At 39.4% G+C, this 17,165-nt stretch overlaps 1 protein-coding gene across 3 annotated transcripts in view; it reads right to left on the bottom strand.

The window, feature by feature from the left end:
• snx25 (sorting nexin 25) overlaps positions 1 to 17,165 on the bottom strand; it is a 94,799-nt gene that overhangs the window by 9,444 nt on the left and 68,190 nt on the right. For 2 of the 3 annotated variants that reach the window (XM_031895428.1, XM_004911182.4), the window contains exons 7-13: positions 10,629 to 10,819; positions 8,407 to 8,538; positions 7,747 to 8,019; positions 6,648 to 6,812; positions 5,404 to 5,535; positions 2,596 to 2,736; positions 879 to 992 (exon numbers count right to left, since the gene is read on the bottom strand). In XM_031895428.1, the coding sequence (XP_031751288.1) occupies positions 879 to 992; positions 2,596 to 2,736; positions 5,404 to 5,535; positions 6,648 to 6,812; positions 7,747 to 8,019; positions 8,407 to 8,538; positions 10,629 to 10,819 (1,148 nt within the window). The remainder of the gene's footprint in view (positions 1 to 878; positions 993 to 2,595; positions 2,737 to 5,403; positions 5,536 to 6,647; positions 6,813 to 7,746; positions 8,020 to 8,406; positions 8,539 to 10,628; positions 10,820 to 17,165) is intronic. The other variant, XM_018095719.2, reaches the window with a different exon arrangement.

Genomic DNA, 17,165 nt, shown 5'->3' on the forward strand with positions numbered 1-17,165 from the left:
TATAGTGTTACTAGTGCCTATGAAAGTTCTGATTTATTAAGAACTAAGAAGTATTCTTTCAAATGGAAGGAAAGTAAAATAGGCAACATCAAAGCTAAAAATTTGTCAAAATAACATAATTGTGTGTTTAACCTTGTAAAGAGACATTCCATGTCCTTTATGTTGTGACAAGGTTTGCACATTAGAGGGCACTGTAGCTCTAACCCACATATCAAGCTTTCATATTTATAGGTAGAACTGTGCTGGTTACAAATGAGCAATCAGTATTTTGTAACTTTAATTAAAAGACTAGAAACTCTCAAGAGTCAAGCAACACAAGCAAAGGGTAGCTCTGCAAAGACTCATGGAATACACAATTTGCAGTAATAAATCTTCATCTGTATATGATTAGTGCTCAGACTTGCCCCAGTAAGTATCCCCAGGGACAGCCCTGAGCTTACATGCCCATCTGGCTCCCCCTGGAATCACCACTCCTGCACTTTATAGGCCTGGCATTTAGGTATATGGTATAAATGTATCTGAGTATGATAGCAAGTATAACATTAACACTATGATGGAAGAGGCTGGTAAATAACCCCTACACCCAACAGCTAACACCCTTATACACTGCCCTTAAAAACCCTGAGATTCCAGCACCATCTACAGTTACTACTAGTGGTTGTATTTATAGTTTATGTATGTGAGTGTATAGATTGGTAGGTGTGGGTTGTGTGTGCTGGGTTTACTTGGATGGGTTGAACTTGATGGACTCTGGTCTTTTTTCAACCCTATGTAACTATGTAACCTTTCTAACAGCAGCTGGGCAGAATACAGTAGGAGGCACTATAGTCACAGTTCTGCTATTAGTAGGGAAATGTATTCTCTTCCTTCAGCCTCACCTGCAAAAAGTGATTTAATTGGGTCTTGGACTTCTCCAAAAATTTCTGATCTATGGACTTAAAAGGAAGTTTGCTCAGAGAAGGCAGCTGCACTTTCTTCAGTGAAGGGAAACACTGGGAAAGAAAGAAGGTTTTTAATCAAAGCCTTTTAACCAACATCTTTAGCTTAACATAAACAATAATGCATGTATAGAATTATGCTGTCTAGGTGCAAGAAAATCATTTAAAGAAATTAAATGGTACTGCTCCCTGAATCCATACAGATCAAGCCTGGTCCAGCCATACACGGGGGGAGCAGTGTGGCGACACATTCACAGTAGCTTTGCACAGGGCAAGATCTTGCTGTAGGTTGACGTGCAAGTTAGGGGGCAGGAGGAGGGACGCCTATGTGCCATCTTCCCCTGCCTGCCCCTCTTGGATAAAGGACTGCCAGTGCAGGCACCGTTCTACTCAAGGCCCTCGGTGGAGTGAATTATTTGCTACGTAACAGTGTAATTTAGAAATAAAAAGTATCACATAAAAATCATGACTTTATCCCTTTAATCTGCCTCTCACCACCCACACCGTATTTACTGACTAGGAATAAAGGGAGTCCAGCAAGTGCTTTTATTGCCCATTAGGGGAGTGAAGGGAGCACCTAATGCATTTACATTAAAGTCTACCAATGAGATTGGGTTGTTGGGGAGCATTACTGCCGAAGGAGACAACCACAGAACTGAGAAGGTTTGGTTTCTAATGTGAACTAATGGCACAGAAATGCTGAGCCTCTTGGGAACCGCTAAGCACCTGATTAAACTGGGGTCAGAGGCTCCTTCATCAATCATCTTGGTATAATGGTGCTACTATTGTGCAGAAGAAGATTCATATATAAATGTATATATAAATAAGCCTAGCCTGAAGTAGGTTTTTGTGACTTGTGGGTCAAGGCAGCAGGGATTAGTTTGCTTCATCACGCCTTACTATGAGGAAAAGACAAGCTTTTATTACTTGTAACAAACACTTAAAAGATCATTACAAGCCTGAGCGCTCCAGTACTCATGGCTTAGGTTCGGCCCTTATTATATTGGGGTAACAAATCACACAAACATCTGCCCCTTGAGAGCACAGAGTATGGGCCCATGAAAAGTTAATCAAAATGAGACGCAGGACCGTGTTTCTTCGTACTCTGGATGTTAGCTATTTGTTGGTGTTTTAAAATAGCCACTCTGTACATTACACTAAGGGGCAATTGTTTGTTTTATAATACATTCACTCTGTACATTACACTAAGGGGCAATTATTTGTTTTATAATACATTCACTCTGTACATTACACTAAGGGGCAATTATTTGTTTTATAATACAGTCACTCTGTACATTACACTAAGGGGCAATTGTTTGTTTTATAATACAGTCACTCTGTACATTACACTAAGGGGCAATTATTTGTTTTATAATACAGCCACTCTGTACATTACACTAAGGAGCAATTATTTGTTTTATAATACAGTCACTCTGTACATTACACTAAGGGACAGTTATTTGTTTTATAATACAGTCACTCTGTATAGTACATTAAGGGGTAATTGTGTTATAATACAGTTGCTTAGTTACAGTGGGGGGCATACACTTAGCACAAATAACTGCCCCTCACTGCGATATTCCAACAGACAGCTGTAGGTGCAATAGAAGGAGGGGCATTTGCAGAATAGACAGTTGTGCAGTAGAACAGATTGTACCTCACTGAGTTTCCTGTGCAGATTCTGGAATTCACTCAGCTTCCTGTGCACGATCCAGTTTCTGTTTTCTGATTCTCCAGAGTCGGGCAAATTTACCGACACTGTGTAACTTGGCATTTGTTCTCCATTCTCTTCTGAAACCTTAAAAGAATTAAAACACATTAACTGAGATTATATATATATATCGCAATAAATATTAATTGGCCGGCACACCCTTAAAATTTGTCAAAAGTTTATTTAAGACATATTGTTAAAAAGAATTCGACGTTTCGGTCCTCAATAAGACCTTTCTCAAGGATGATCCGAGGACCGAAACGTCTGATTCTTTTTAACAATATGACTTAAATAACCTATTGACAAATTTTCCATTAAACGGTGCAATAAGGTTAATGTCACATCATTACCTTCATATTTACACATTTTAAATGGAGTATGATATAGCTTTGGGGTCCCTTATCCATAAACCTGTTATCTAGAAAGCTCCAAATTATGGGAAGGCCAGATAATACAAATTTTTACTAATATTTACAAATGGCAATTGTACCTTGTACTTGATGGTAACTAAGCTGCAAGAATCCATATTGGTGGCAGAAGAATCCTACTGGGATTATTATTTATATGTTTAAATGGTTTTGAGTAGATTAAAAGGTATGGAGATCCAGATTACAGAAACATCCCTTATTCTAAAAACCCCAGGTCCCAAGCATTTTGGATAATAAATCTCATAACAATGTTTCGAATGCTAAGAAAAAACTGTCAACCATTTTTAGAACAAGGACAGGTGTTTCTTTTTTCGACCTTTGTCCTTTCATCATGTTAACTTCCTCTCAAAGTCTTCCTCAAACGCATGTTGTTTAACCAGACTGAGTGAATTAGAATACATCGCTGCAGTCATTCAAGCTCCTCTAAACCAGCTGCCAAACTTATTTTAGTTTAAGCTCCACTTGAAGATCCATCCTTAGGCCAGAGTTCCCTCTGATGGGCCAACCTTTGGTCAGGCCCCCCTTAGCTTATAAAATCAATACAGATATAGAAAAAAATTGGTTTATAAGAATTCAGTTGTAGCTTCAAGAAAATCTAGGCGGCAAATTCATATTCAGCACCTAGAGCAAAGGCACACTGAGCGTCGGCGTATCCGTGCCATTGTCCTTACTCTCACCCTGACCTTCAAACAGGGCTTCCAGTGGTATCTAGAAAAGCAAAGTGCCATTTTCTGAAATAGTATCTGTTTTATATACTGCATGTTGTTAAATAAAAAGCTATGAAGTAAGTGGTTGTGCTAAAAGTAGAAGACCTGGACTCATATGATGTTAAATCAGATTAAATCAAGTGATCCAGTGAGATGAATGATAAATATAAGAGAATTAAAAAAGTGGGCAATGGGGCACTCAAATCTAAAAAGGTCACGAAAACAATGTTTCCATATGTCCTATTCATTTCATGTCGTAAGGGCATTAATCATAGGCCCGTGACAGTTTCCTGCCCCTTGTGCCGAGGGTCTGAGGTTGTCGCACCTGGACCACAGTTTCAGCCTGACAAGTGTTTCCATGTTGATTTCATGTGATCTCCTGTGCCCCCCTTTTCATTAGTTAGGTAGATATTAGTGTCAAACATACTGGCACAAGAACAATTCAAGCAGGACTCCTGAAATCCAGAGTTCTAGCTCCATTGATATATTCTATATAGTCATAGCAGCAGATTTAGCTATAAAGAGATGAAAAACTGTATTTGCCATCAATGGGTCTCAGTTAGAAATGCTGCTTTATGGTACAGAAATGCTGTAGTGTGTACGGCCCCTTGTACAAATAGGATGCGGAAGAAAAAAGGGCAAACACAGGTTAACAAGTCTGTTGCTTAGGGACAAGGAAGTCAAGGTTTACACATGGAAATATCGGGCTAAAGCATACAAGATAAAACAGTAAAATGATCTGAGCAATAATTGGGTAGCAAAGAACATGAATAGAGAATGTGTGTTTGTATCAGGTAGGATTCAATATCATTACACACAATGGGGAAAAAACATCACATTCTGCAAGTGTAAGATGTATCATAGGAAAAAACAACAAACAGCCAAAATACCCCAAGCATGAATAAAAGTATCCAAGGCCAAAAATGTATGTGCAAGAATAACACCTTTGATTGGTATGTACCTAACTGTGTGTGCAGCACAAACACCAGCTCTTCTCCTCTACCTTGTGAAGTCCTAGGCATTTTCAATCACAATATAAATGCTCTGACATCTAGCAGACGAAGTAAAATAGAGCAATTGTATTAAATACCATTTTGGTAGCCCTTACTAAGCTCTCTCAATCCTGACAGTTTCCACAAGCTGACCTCTGAAACATAGGGCCATGAAGCAGAAAATGAATTCTGAGAAGCCATTTATATAGCAGAGGAAGAAAATAGCATGACCACGGCCAGGCGTTGTGATAAAAGAAACATTTTAACCGAGGCTAAAATGTGATGGCTGCAGGACCCAGAAATCATATTCTATGGGAAACACCCTTTTTATATTCCATTACCTGTACCCAAACCAATTACAGCACCATGTAAAATTTATATATATCTCCCTGGCTTAGTAGTACCCTAGAAGGGCTCATTTTCTTACTTAATACCAAGGCATTGCTTAGCATGGAAAAAAGTTTATTGACATGTTTTTTAAAAAGGAACTGGGCTGAGATCCCTGCTGAATTGCCCCTGCCCCATATCATTCTCTGCTTCTTTGCTGGTATGAGCCAATAATGCAACTGCAATATATATTATATATATATATATTTCACTCAGTAGCATCCCCATGATGCAGCTTACCTGACTGGTGTTTATTACAGCACGCCACATCCCAAGATTTTCACACCACAAATCTGTTCGTGAAATGTGAAGATCGAGATCACTTTGCTCTTTCTCCATTAAGGCAATTTCTTCTTTTAATTTTGAAATAATCTGGTAGGAAAAAAAAGAGATCTGTGTTAACTAAAGAGATCAGCTGCACAGCTGAAGCAACTGGTTTGTTTGGAGGGGGGGTCCCCATAAATACTTGTGCCCATACAGTGCCAAAACCTTTATTTACAAATCACAAAAAATGCCCAAAGAGCATATACAGTCAACCCAAATACAAACAAGGGAACCTGACAGGAGCTTGTGGCTAAACTTCCCACCTCACTCTTTTAAACTAAACACACTTAAACCTGTGGACTAAATAGTTCATTAGTAATTAAAATGATGCATACTTTGGATTGCAGTGATTTATCTGAGGTTGACAGCCCTTTCTATGGTCTTCAGTTGTCCTTTTATTGTATTCACAAATTTACCTCTCAAATAACGTTGCTGTTCTATTCTGTTTCCACTTGGAAGATATTGCTGCCTCCACTATAAAAACAACAGCACCCCCCGTGATATAATAAAGATGGTGCTAATTTATATTGACATGCAGAGCGTCATAGCAATATCCCTGTGACTATGTAGAAATGCACACATAATAATCTACACAATCAATATTAACCTATTAAACAGAAAATAAATATTAGAGAAAGACTTTTTATACACAGGTTCTATTTACCCAGCTCTGGTTACATGTCCAAAGCAGGGGTTAAAACTAGAACAATTCTGAAAAGACCGATGTTAACCAATAACTATGGAAACTGATTTTAATTGCTTAATTCGCCTTTCATTAGAATGCCCCACTCTAGTGGTTTCCATGACATCGGGTAATATCTGTCCCTTTGCCTTATCCCACGGCTTTCAGCACAGTTTTATCATTCATGAATAACCATACCTTGAACATTCATTAGGTAAAAACACTGAGAAATTATTCATTTTTTAATGGAAGATTTGAATGTCAATAGCACAAAATAAAAGGTTTTATTAAAGTGCTTAAAACAAATATGGCATATAACACTCGGAAAAAAAAAAATAAGTTTCCCGTGTCAAAATATCATTGACTTTACACATAGGAATATCCAGTTGCAGGCAAAATTGTAAAAAAGGACATTTTTTTTTACTTTTGCTTTATTTAACAACAAATAATATCAGTATTTGCCAGCTGGGACCAGTACCTTCTTGTCGGGTTTAGGTGCATTAATAATGGAGTTCAGCGCCTGCCTTTTATAGTCCAGCCTGTCTGTGAGCTGCTGCAGTTTATTTACAGCATAGCTGGCTTGCTCGGTGATCCCCCCATTGCACTCATCCAAGATTTCCTCATTGCCTTCACACGCCTGCATCTGGAGCACAACACACGCCATGACGCCGACACCCACAAAAATAAAAAGGAAAACACTGAAGGTGAATTCACAGGAAAATTATTTTCCAATGCAAATCTATTCCATTGAATATCTTTAGATCCATGTCGTTAAACAAAGTCCGTGCCATTATCCAGAGCAAGCAAATAATATGAAGTCCAACTGCATGCATGTGACACCTAAAGCTTGTACGAAGTCCTAGCAATTAGAAAATACTCTTTATAAATCCTTTTTTGTGGGTTTCTGTCTATTATTTGTTATATATCCATAAAACTCTGTATAACTGAACGCTTGTTTATTACTGAATTATGGTTTTTACATTTATCTTCCAAACACTCTTTTTAGGTCCAAAGATGATGTCAGGGACTTGTTCATCTACTGGTGGATCTAGCCCTCTAGTCTCTAGCTACAGACTAAGGAGTTGGATGCAGCCCACCAATAAGTTTATATAAATCTCAACCTGGTCAACTATTAAATGTCCAAGCGATCATGATTTGTCAGGTGGATCATATGTGGAGGGAAGTATTTGAAGTGAATCAGTTTGGACAGCAAATTGTCTAATGGACTGTCCCCACCTTTCATTAGAGCACAAAATATTGCTGAAACAAGAGAATTTGCCCAAAAGTTGCACCTAATTATTGTAGAAAAAGAACAAATAATTTGCCCCGGCAAAATTTACCTACAGTTTTAAGTGCGGGTTTATTTAAAGAAATAGGTTTAGCCTTATGAGGCCCTAGATGTCAGCTGCACTTGGGCATTTGCCTGATGAGAAGTATTTAACAGGAGGGCTTTGCAGTATGAATACATGCATTGAAAATGCGTATGCATATGGATTTTCCCATCCATTTAATTTTTTTCTAAATCCATAAATGGCTTGAAGGTGCTCTCTACAAAAGTTAAGTTCCATTTGACTCACCCCGTCCTCCTTATCGTCTGTGACACACGAGCAGGAGACGTTGTCCTCTTTTCGAATGAGCCGGTCATACAAATCACTGACAATAAATGAGGGGTAATATCGGTCCTTCAGGGTCTCATACACATCGGCCTGTATCTTGTTAAATACTTCAGTCCCCTTATTGCCAACGAGGCTTTGCTGGATCTCTTTGTACAGAGGTTTCTCTACAGGGATATCTTTGCTCTCCACAAAGTAATTTTGGTAAATTTCACCAACTAATTGAGGTATTTCGGTCTAGATAGAAAAATGATGATCTCAATAACTTACAGGTATAATAACATGAATTATGTTTCTACAAAGTCTTATAAACGCACAAAATATTCTATGAAATAAGATATCAAAAGTCCAGTTGCCGTGCAGATTAGGCTGCTATGTTAGAATAGCAGAAAGGCAGGTTGGCATACTCCTTGCACATTGCGGGGTAAAATAACAAATTTAAAAAACAAATTCAACTTTCCTGGATAATAAATATGGTTCTTAATTATTCCAACTGTAGGTAGTTTCTTCATTTATTGAAGAAGGGTCACTTAACCACATACCTGAAAACTTTACAATTTAAAATGCTTTGTGACAACTTCATTTCCAAGGGGGAAACAATTACTAAGGTCCTTCAGATTTTACCTTATTTGCATTTTTCAAGTATTCCACAGACTCCCAAAAACTGATCAAAGCTCTCTTGTCAATCCTCTCCATGTATAATCGGAACTGCTCCCTGAATGATGGGTTGGCCAAAATCTCATCAAACTGTAGAATCTTATGAGATGAAAAACAGAATTATAAAGAGTTTCATTGGATATAAAAAATATTGCGAAAATGACATTGGCAGTCGGACTAAATTCTTTGACAGAACCCCCAATATTTAGAATTTCAGCGAGGAAGCCAAAAAAAAAAAAAAAGGATCAGAGAAGGTAATGGAAAGTATTTAAAAGCTAGACATATTTATTCATTTCCAAGCTTTTCCAAAAAGACAACCCAAACAAAGGTGGCAGCTTAGCTTCAGATTTTGGCTGGAAGTCCCAAAGAAACTACTTTGGAGCCAAAGGATAAAAACAGGCATAGCGAATATGACTAACTATAAATAAGAAGTATTGCTTTGAAAATGGGTTAGTAAAAAAGTAAGGGTTTAAATCATCTGCTCTGTGCCCTAGACAAGCATTCACTGAAGCAATTGTATTATTCTTGTACTGTTAAGAGATAATTTACCTATGTGAAGGCAAAAAAAGTGTGCAAATCAGTAATTTTTGCACTTTGCACACTGCCTTTCTGTGTCCTGGAATTGCTGCAGGTTTCTACCCCGTATTCCCCAGTGAACAGAATACAGCTTATGTGAATACCTGTGCAAGATACTTGTGCAGGCACCCTTCCCTTCCGGCCCCATAACTTGGTTGTAATTCAGAAGTGCAAGTTATGGAGTGGGAGAGGTGCAATAGGGCTGTCCTTAGGCAGGTGGTATGGACAAGGAAGGCCTGTGACAAATAATGCTGCTCTCTGCACCTCACAGATTTTACATTTGACAGGAAGTGCAGTTTGCAATCATTACCCTGGGCAAAAGTGCTCCATGTATGACCATGAGGGAGGAGCTCTTGCACTTCTATCTGGGGGCATACTAATTGTCCCCTCAGGTATGGGTAAATATACATTTTCATGCTGCAATTCGCTGTGTGCGACCACAGGCTAGCACCATGTCTGTCAATGAACCTGTAAGAAGCAGATTGGCTTGCATTGGCTTTTTCTCTGCATGCTGTTCTTCACAGGTGGTCAAATGACCCTGTGTGGTGCTAGCTGAAGTCATTTAGACTGGACCTAGGGTTCAGCAGCTGCTCTCTCAATGGAAAAATGAATATTCAGGTTGTGGCACTCAGCCGTTAAGTGTCCCTGGCTATCATTTTGAAATGGCGGCAACTATTCATTATTTAAGCGCCAGGTTTCAGATAAAATTACCATGTTTGGCTGCCTAGAAAAGAATCCTTGGCTAGTACTACAGCAATAATGCATTTCCATTATCCTGTGAAATGACAAACATTCAGTAGTTTAATACAGTGCAGCCTGACATTTTTATTATTTCTCTGTGAAGCTCTGTGGAAAAAAGGATAAAAATAATGTAACAGGTTTAAAAGAATCAATTGAGACTTTCTTTCTTTTCTTGATTCTGGTTAAATGCTTTTTGTCTTAAGAATTCAGTGCAGAGTGTCTAAGCGCCCAAATATTAATCAGTAGCTACATCTAAAAAGTCATTCCCATTTCCTCGACCACACGGAGCCATGAACATGTAACAAAAGTGCCCATCTTGGCTGCCTTCTTCTCTTTCAACAGGGAAGCCTGCTGGGCGCATACAGAACACATTACTTGCGGCTCTGAAAGCATTTCCAGGCAGTTATTTGAGAAAATGACTTTCTGTTCTGATTCTTTACGTGGTGAGGTTAGAAATCAATGCACCTGAACTAAATCAACATTTTTCATTTTCTCTCTGTGTTGCCACTGTAAATTATTAATTGCTGTAATAATCTGCAAAATATGCAGTAAGAGTATGTTATATAAAATAGACCTGCATCTTATTATAAGATATCCCTGACACACTCTCTGTCTCTGCTGCTGATCAGGTAACCAGACCATTAAACTGAATACAGATAATATTATATATAGGCATTGTCTCAGTTTCTAATCTAGTGCATTAGAGCTACTGTCAAAAACATATCTCTCTGTAACACGATCACCGTTAACACAATAAGCTACGCACTAGTATTCATCAGTCTTAGTAAGAAAAGATGAGAAAGAAAGTATATTATTGAAGATAGAAATGTATCTTTCCATTTAGATTATTATTAGAGTTTACTCTTCTTTACCTTTTGGCTTTGGGGGCACTCACTATCATCGACCGCTCCATCATCCTGCTGATCATAAGCAGGCCCACCAAGGAGTTTGATCCTCTTCTCACACTGCTTTTTGGCAACGGTCAGCTGGTTAATGTACCTTTTCATATTGCGTGCCCTCAGGAGGTCAGCTTTCATTGCAGCCGTTTCTTTGCCTTTTGGATCTGATTTAAAGGAACAAACGGGCATGTGTTATGTTCAGTTTTTTTTTAAAAAAAAATTAGCATCCATTTACCAGTACTGAGAGAGGGCTCATTTCCAAACATAGCTGCTAAATGGCAGTAGTGCGATTTCCCATAGTCACAATTTATGCAATTTAGTTTGATCAGTCTACTAACAATAAGAAATTGCACCAGGACTGGATTTTTTTAAACCTGCCCATCTGAGGGCCCCACACTCAGGACAATAAGCTGCAGACTTGGCAGCTTTTATGGGACTGTGCATGGGCAACTTTGACAAATGTATTTGGGTAGCTTACAAGGTTGCTTAGTTTTCTCTGTTCAAAATTTCTTTAGGAACAACATAATACAAAGTCGGAAAAAAAATCCTTTTTCCTGTTGTGAAGAATTTCTATCATAATTGACATGGAAGGCTTCACAACAACAATGGGCAAGGGCAAGAAAGGTCACCAAATGGTTTGATGAGCACAAAAATCATGCAATCCTTAGCCATCCCAGTCACTAGCTCTCAAGTCATCTCTAGCGCTCAGAGCATTTCAAAAAAATTGTTGTACAACCTACAGAGAATTCCAGACACATGTAGCATCTTTGCCAAAGCCCACTTAGGCAATTGCATATATAACAGTGTTTGTGTGGTGTAATGGGTTGCTGCTTGCTTTATTCTGAGAATAAAAGTACTTGTAAGAGGCAAGCTGACCCAAGACAGAATTACTTTCAGTTTCTGAACAGATTAAGGTAAACGCACCGGGCCCCCTGGCTCAGTGTTTTTTTTAAACCAGGAGAGCACATTTGATCCTGTACCTCATCTGATCAGAGGAGAGGTAAATGGAGTGAGGGGTGCACCTCAGGCAGCAAAAAAAAACCTCAGAACACTTCATTCTTGCTGAGAAAAGCAAAAGGTAACTGAGCTATCCTTTCTTTATAATGGGGGGGGGGGTTTACTAGCATTCGTATTTTTGTGGTTTTATAGTTTTTATAGACCACAAATAAACCTACAGCCAATGCCAACTTTCCTGCTCATTACATTCACCACTAGGTTAGCTAGGTGTTCCTCAATTACCTATACACAGGATTTTTTCAGTTCGAGTTTTTTGATGCGGGAAACAAATTGTGATTTATTAAGCAACAAAACCACAACAATTCAGAATGCTAAAATAGGCCATCTAAAACCTGTTAAGATCATGTAAAAGTCAATAGCAGACAACCCTTTTACATTTGGGAGATCTTTCTTTGCTTTGTGGTTTAGAGGTTTTCGGGGTTTTTATGTTGTCTTTTGTGTGAAAATACAAAAAGTTGAAGTTTCGTGTTTTTTTCTGCAACTATCTTTCAACCCCTGCCTGAGACAATATTCTCACCTTGCCTCATGGCGCCCCCCCACAGGAAAAGCCGACAACTTCTATTTTGTCCCAAAATGTATAAACATTCAATCAAATATCCCTGCAGGGCGGTATTGGCGTACTCTTGCATGTACTTAATAATGTCACGCTCCACAGTGCTAGTTCAGTAACTCTGTATCCGTTAGTAATTAATCACAAGCTGACATCTGTTTTGGTGTAGCAGTAATGTGTAATTAGGATTCTGATCATGGGCTGTTCTGAGTTCATTAGAGAAAAATTACAGGCGCCAAAGATAAAAACAAACCAAGATATATTTTTCAAAAAAAAGGTTCAGTACAGACTCCCAAAATGTAAATAACAGGCAGTGCTTCCCTGGGGTCATGTAGCAGCACAAAAAGTCTATATTTTACAGTGATTCTGTGTGAAAAAGTAATGTATGCACTGGGGGTAAAATGTATATTCTTCTTCCCAAGGCACATACTTGCATATGCACATTTGTCATTATCTATACATACACTGGTAAGACCAATAATCAGTGGTGTAAGTGGATGTTACTGGGCTACACAGCAAATTTAATTTAAGGCAACAAACTATTGGTAAATCAACCTATTCTACCAAGATGTACTGACACTGATCATGAATTTGAGCCTTACTGGATCCTCCTGTGACCGCAGGGTCTGCCTCCTCTGTAGTTACACCCTTGCTAATAAAGCAAAGATACAAAAGGGTTGCCACCTGGCCTGCTTTACAAATTTACCAGCAAGGTACTTGCCTGTAAATTTGCAATTCCCAATAATTCTGCTCCCAGCCCACTCCAAACTCCGTTTCAGCTTACCTACTACCCCTACTGCCACTCTTGTACCCTGTTCTTACCCATCAAATCACTACCCAATCCACCCCTTTGTTACAGATCCACCCCCTTTGTGTCCCTGCCACCACTCTATCACCCTTTTTTGACTGGTCAGACTTTTCTTTAAAAAGAGGTCAACCTTGGCTACAAGCAAAATTTTCTTTTCAACATCATGGGGCCTATTTATTAAAGTACGATCTCTCCGAATACAACCAATTAGTATTTTTTTGTACTGTGTGTATTTTGTGACTTTTTTTGTACCTTAGCGCGACTTTTTCGTACTTTGTGAAACAATTTGTGTGACAAAATCGTACTGTTGTGCCGAGTCTGAAAGTTTCGGATTCATTCAAGCTTCGGTATTGTGACTTTCCTTGGGCCAGGTTGGAGCTGCAGAGTGCCATTGAGTCCTATGGGAGACTTTCCTTGGGCCGGGTTGGAGCTGCAGAGTGCCATTGAGCCCTATGGGAGACTTTCCTTGGGCCAGGTTGGAGCTGCAGAGTGCCATTGAGTCCTATGGGAGACTTTCCTTGGGCCAGGTTGGAGCTGCAGAGTGCCATTGAGCCCTATGGGAGACTTTCCTTGGGCCGGGTTGGAGCTGCAGAGTGCCATTGAGCCCTATGGGAGACTTTCCTTGGGCCGGGTTGGAGCTGCAGAGCGCCATTGAGCCCTATGGGAGACTTTCCTTGGGCCGGGTTGGAGCTGCAGAGTGCCATTGAGCCCTATGGGAGGCTTTCCTTGGGCCGGGTTGGAGCTGCAGAGTGCCATTGAGCCCTATGGGAGACTTTCCTTGGGCCGGGTTGGAGCTGCAGAGTGCCATTGAGCCCTATGGGAGACTTTCCTTGGGCCGGGTTGGAGCTGCAGAGTGCCATTGAGCCCTATGGGAGACTTTCCTTGGGCCGGGTTAGAGCTGCAGAGTGCCATTGAGCCCTATGGGAGACTTTCCTTGGGCCAGGTTGGAGCTGCAGAGTGCCATTGAGCCCTGTGGGAGACTTTTTTTGGGCCAGGTTGGAGCTGCAGAGTGCCGTTGAGCCCTATGGGAGACTTCCCTTGGGCCAGGTTGGAGCTGCAGAGTGCCATTGAGTCCTATGGGATTTTGAAAAAAACCTTTTGACCCGCCAGATCGATGAGACAACGATATCCATGGCTTTGGCAGATTTCGGTTGTCTTGTTGATCCTCCATACACGCACGAATATCGTATGAAACCTTCTTTTGCATGATAATATCTGTGCATGAATGGCCAGCTTTAACAAGCAGATCATAATGTTCTGCTCATCAGATCACAATAGGGGTCTCTGTAGAGCCTTTGGGAGAGGATCTTATGCATAGCCTGATGTACTTTTTGCCCAAAGAGCTTTTCATAACTGTCAGATAGATATCCCTGACCAGAAACTGATTGGGCAGGACCTCAGTAAAAAAATATGCTGCTTAGAACTGTGTGAAAGTATCTACATCCTTACAGTGCAGAAAAAAGCCTTTATTCGATCCGTGCCACAGGCAAATCACCAACAAATGTAAACCCTTGTATGGGCAGCTTTAGACAGTTCTGTACATGACATGTTCCTTCCCCAAGCCATCACAGGAGGAATCCCTGGCCTGCAGTGGCACATTTAGATAGCAAATTATTACTGTCACTAGAAAACAAGCACAGCGAATGCGTACACAACATTCATGCGTATCTCGGAGAGGCCTGTAATTTCGTGATTGCTAATAAATGTGGCTTGCCCTTGCTTTTTTTATGTTGCTTGTGCCCTCTTTAAATAATGCAGCTAATTCTAATGTCTTAATTAGTGCTTTAGAGCAGCACTGATCTTTCTTTCCCTGGGTAATTTTATGCCTCCAGCTTTGTGGAACTTGTTCACAGTTTAATTGACTTTTATGAACCATTAAGCTATCCACTAAGACACAAAACATTAAGCAGTCTGGCTGAGATTCCTGCCCTTGTGCTGAAATGATTCTGCAACGGTGCTATATATAGAAATATAGAATTGTACCAAACCATGTCTCTACTAAATATTGATTTACTCTACTGTAGTACAGAGATGAGGAGGAATTGCTTGGTCTCTGTTCGTATGCCCTCGGAATTGCAAAACATATTTGAGTGAACTGTTTTCAGAAATCATTGTTTATTAGTAAATAATGTACCACCCTATTGTAACATATAAGGATATTATAAGTCACTGAGGAGTTCCATGACCATATAAAAGCACAAAACCCTAAAGCTGATTTTTAATATCCACACGGGGGTACATTTAGTATAATACACAAATTTCATTGAGTCATGTGAAAGAAATTACATCACTAAGCGCTGTTTATTCAAGGATATTATTTACTGGATATTCATGGTTCTTGTGTATTATAGGAGTATAATCTTTACAATATGACATTTTTTTAATGCACCATACAGTAAATTACATAGGGAATAATGTACCTCATGCTATAAAGTCACTGTGAAGTTCTGTAACCACCATTATAATTATTACCAGGTATTTATAAAGCACCAATATATTCCGCTGTACAATAAATAGGTGTATACATTGAGCATACAGATTTATGTAAAAAAAACAATTAATGCAAGAGGTAAAGAGGACCCTATCCAAATAAAACTTACATTGAGTTTACAATCTAAAATATAAAAGGCACATGTCAAGGAAGTCTGGGTATCACTTATGTATTATAAGGGATAATGTATCCGATACTGTACATTATAAGGATAGCTAAGTCACATAGGAGATCCATTACTATATAAAGGAACTAGGCTTAAAGTCAAGAATTTTTATAAAGGTCATGAAAAAGGGGTTACATTTTTTTTTTTCCTGTAATCATCAAGAGTCGTGACACAACTGCATCACTAAGAACCCATTATAACGGATGCAGATTCACCCACAGGCCCCACCTGACTTGGATGGATTCTGTTCTCAAGCTAGCCTTGGTTATTACTACCGTGGCCATGAAGATCCACCTTTTTGGCTATAAGCAGTTTCTTGTTTTCTGTGCTGTGACCAGATATCTCTATGCGCATACACTGTCAAACTAGTAACACACATACTCATACGTTATCTATGTCGTATGCCCCTAGTAACACCCATACTCATACGTTTTCTATTATATGCTGCCATTTCACAAAGTCTATAAAAATCCAGTGCTGTCTTTGGTCTGCGGTTCTAACTCTTGGCTTTGTTCAGAACCCACATACGTGTCAATAATACACCTTAACTTTTTACCTCAAATGACCTTTGGTATCAGACTTTCCATTACAATAATGACATCCCTAAGCACCAATTTAAGGACACATTTTACAAGATATTCATGACTCTTACATGTTATTTACTGTCATCATGAAAGTACTGTTTATCACTTCAAAGAAATGGAAGGTAGCCTGGCTATAAGTACAGACACCAACCATCCAAATACTGGTTTTACAGACCAGTATCCATAGTAATGCTGACAGCCAGCAACATGGACTTGTTATCAGAGCAGCAGCAAGAGATGGTTTGTGTCTTTGCTCATCTTGCTGCTGTTTTGCATGTGTCTCTGTGTCACATTATTATTATTATTATTAGTAGCTACAAAAAGGACATACTGTATGTAGTACTGACCATATCACATGCTGAATACTACTAAACACTACAGTTCCTATGTTGCTATCCTATCATTGGATTCTCATTCTCTTACAATGTTCTGCATGACTGATAGATAATAAACCTAGATAACATGCAGAATGCACAGGAGATTCTGTTTCTGTGATTATTCTGTTGTGTTGGTTACTTTGTTCTCTATCTGATAAGCCAATTTCCGAAACATGCCCACCTGTACTATTTACCTTGTGCTCTGGTAAGTATTGTGGTGACCATAATAAGAAGGTACTTAATGGAGTTGCACCAGTCTCTATGTGCAGATCAATTCAGCTCGAGGAACAGAGTGTAGGTCACACTTCCTAATAGTACTAAGTGTATAGGCTCTAAAGGGTAAATTAGAGTCAACTTTTGCACCAGTGACCTTCATTAATAAGCCCTAAAGTCTTTGTACACCTGTGCGCCTGTGAATTAGCTTCACTGTTAGAAAACTTAAGGTGGCCACACACGTGGCGATTTTAGATCTTTCGTGCGACCATTGGTCGCACGAAAGATCGTACAATGCGCCACT

Source organism: Xenopus tropicalis, chromosome 1 (genome assembly GCF_000004195.4).
Source record: "Xenopus tropicalis strain Nigerian chromosome 1, UCB_Xtro_10.0, whole genome shotgun sequence".
Lineage (NCBI taxonomy): Eukaryota > Metazoa > Chordata > Amphibia > Anura > Pipidae > Xenopus > Xenopus tropicalis.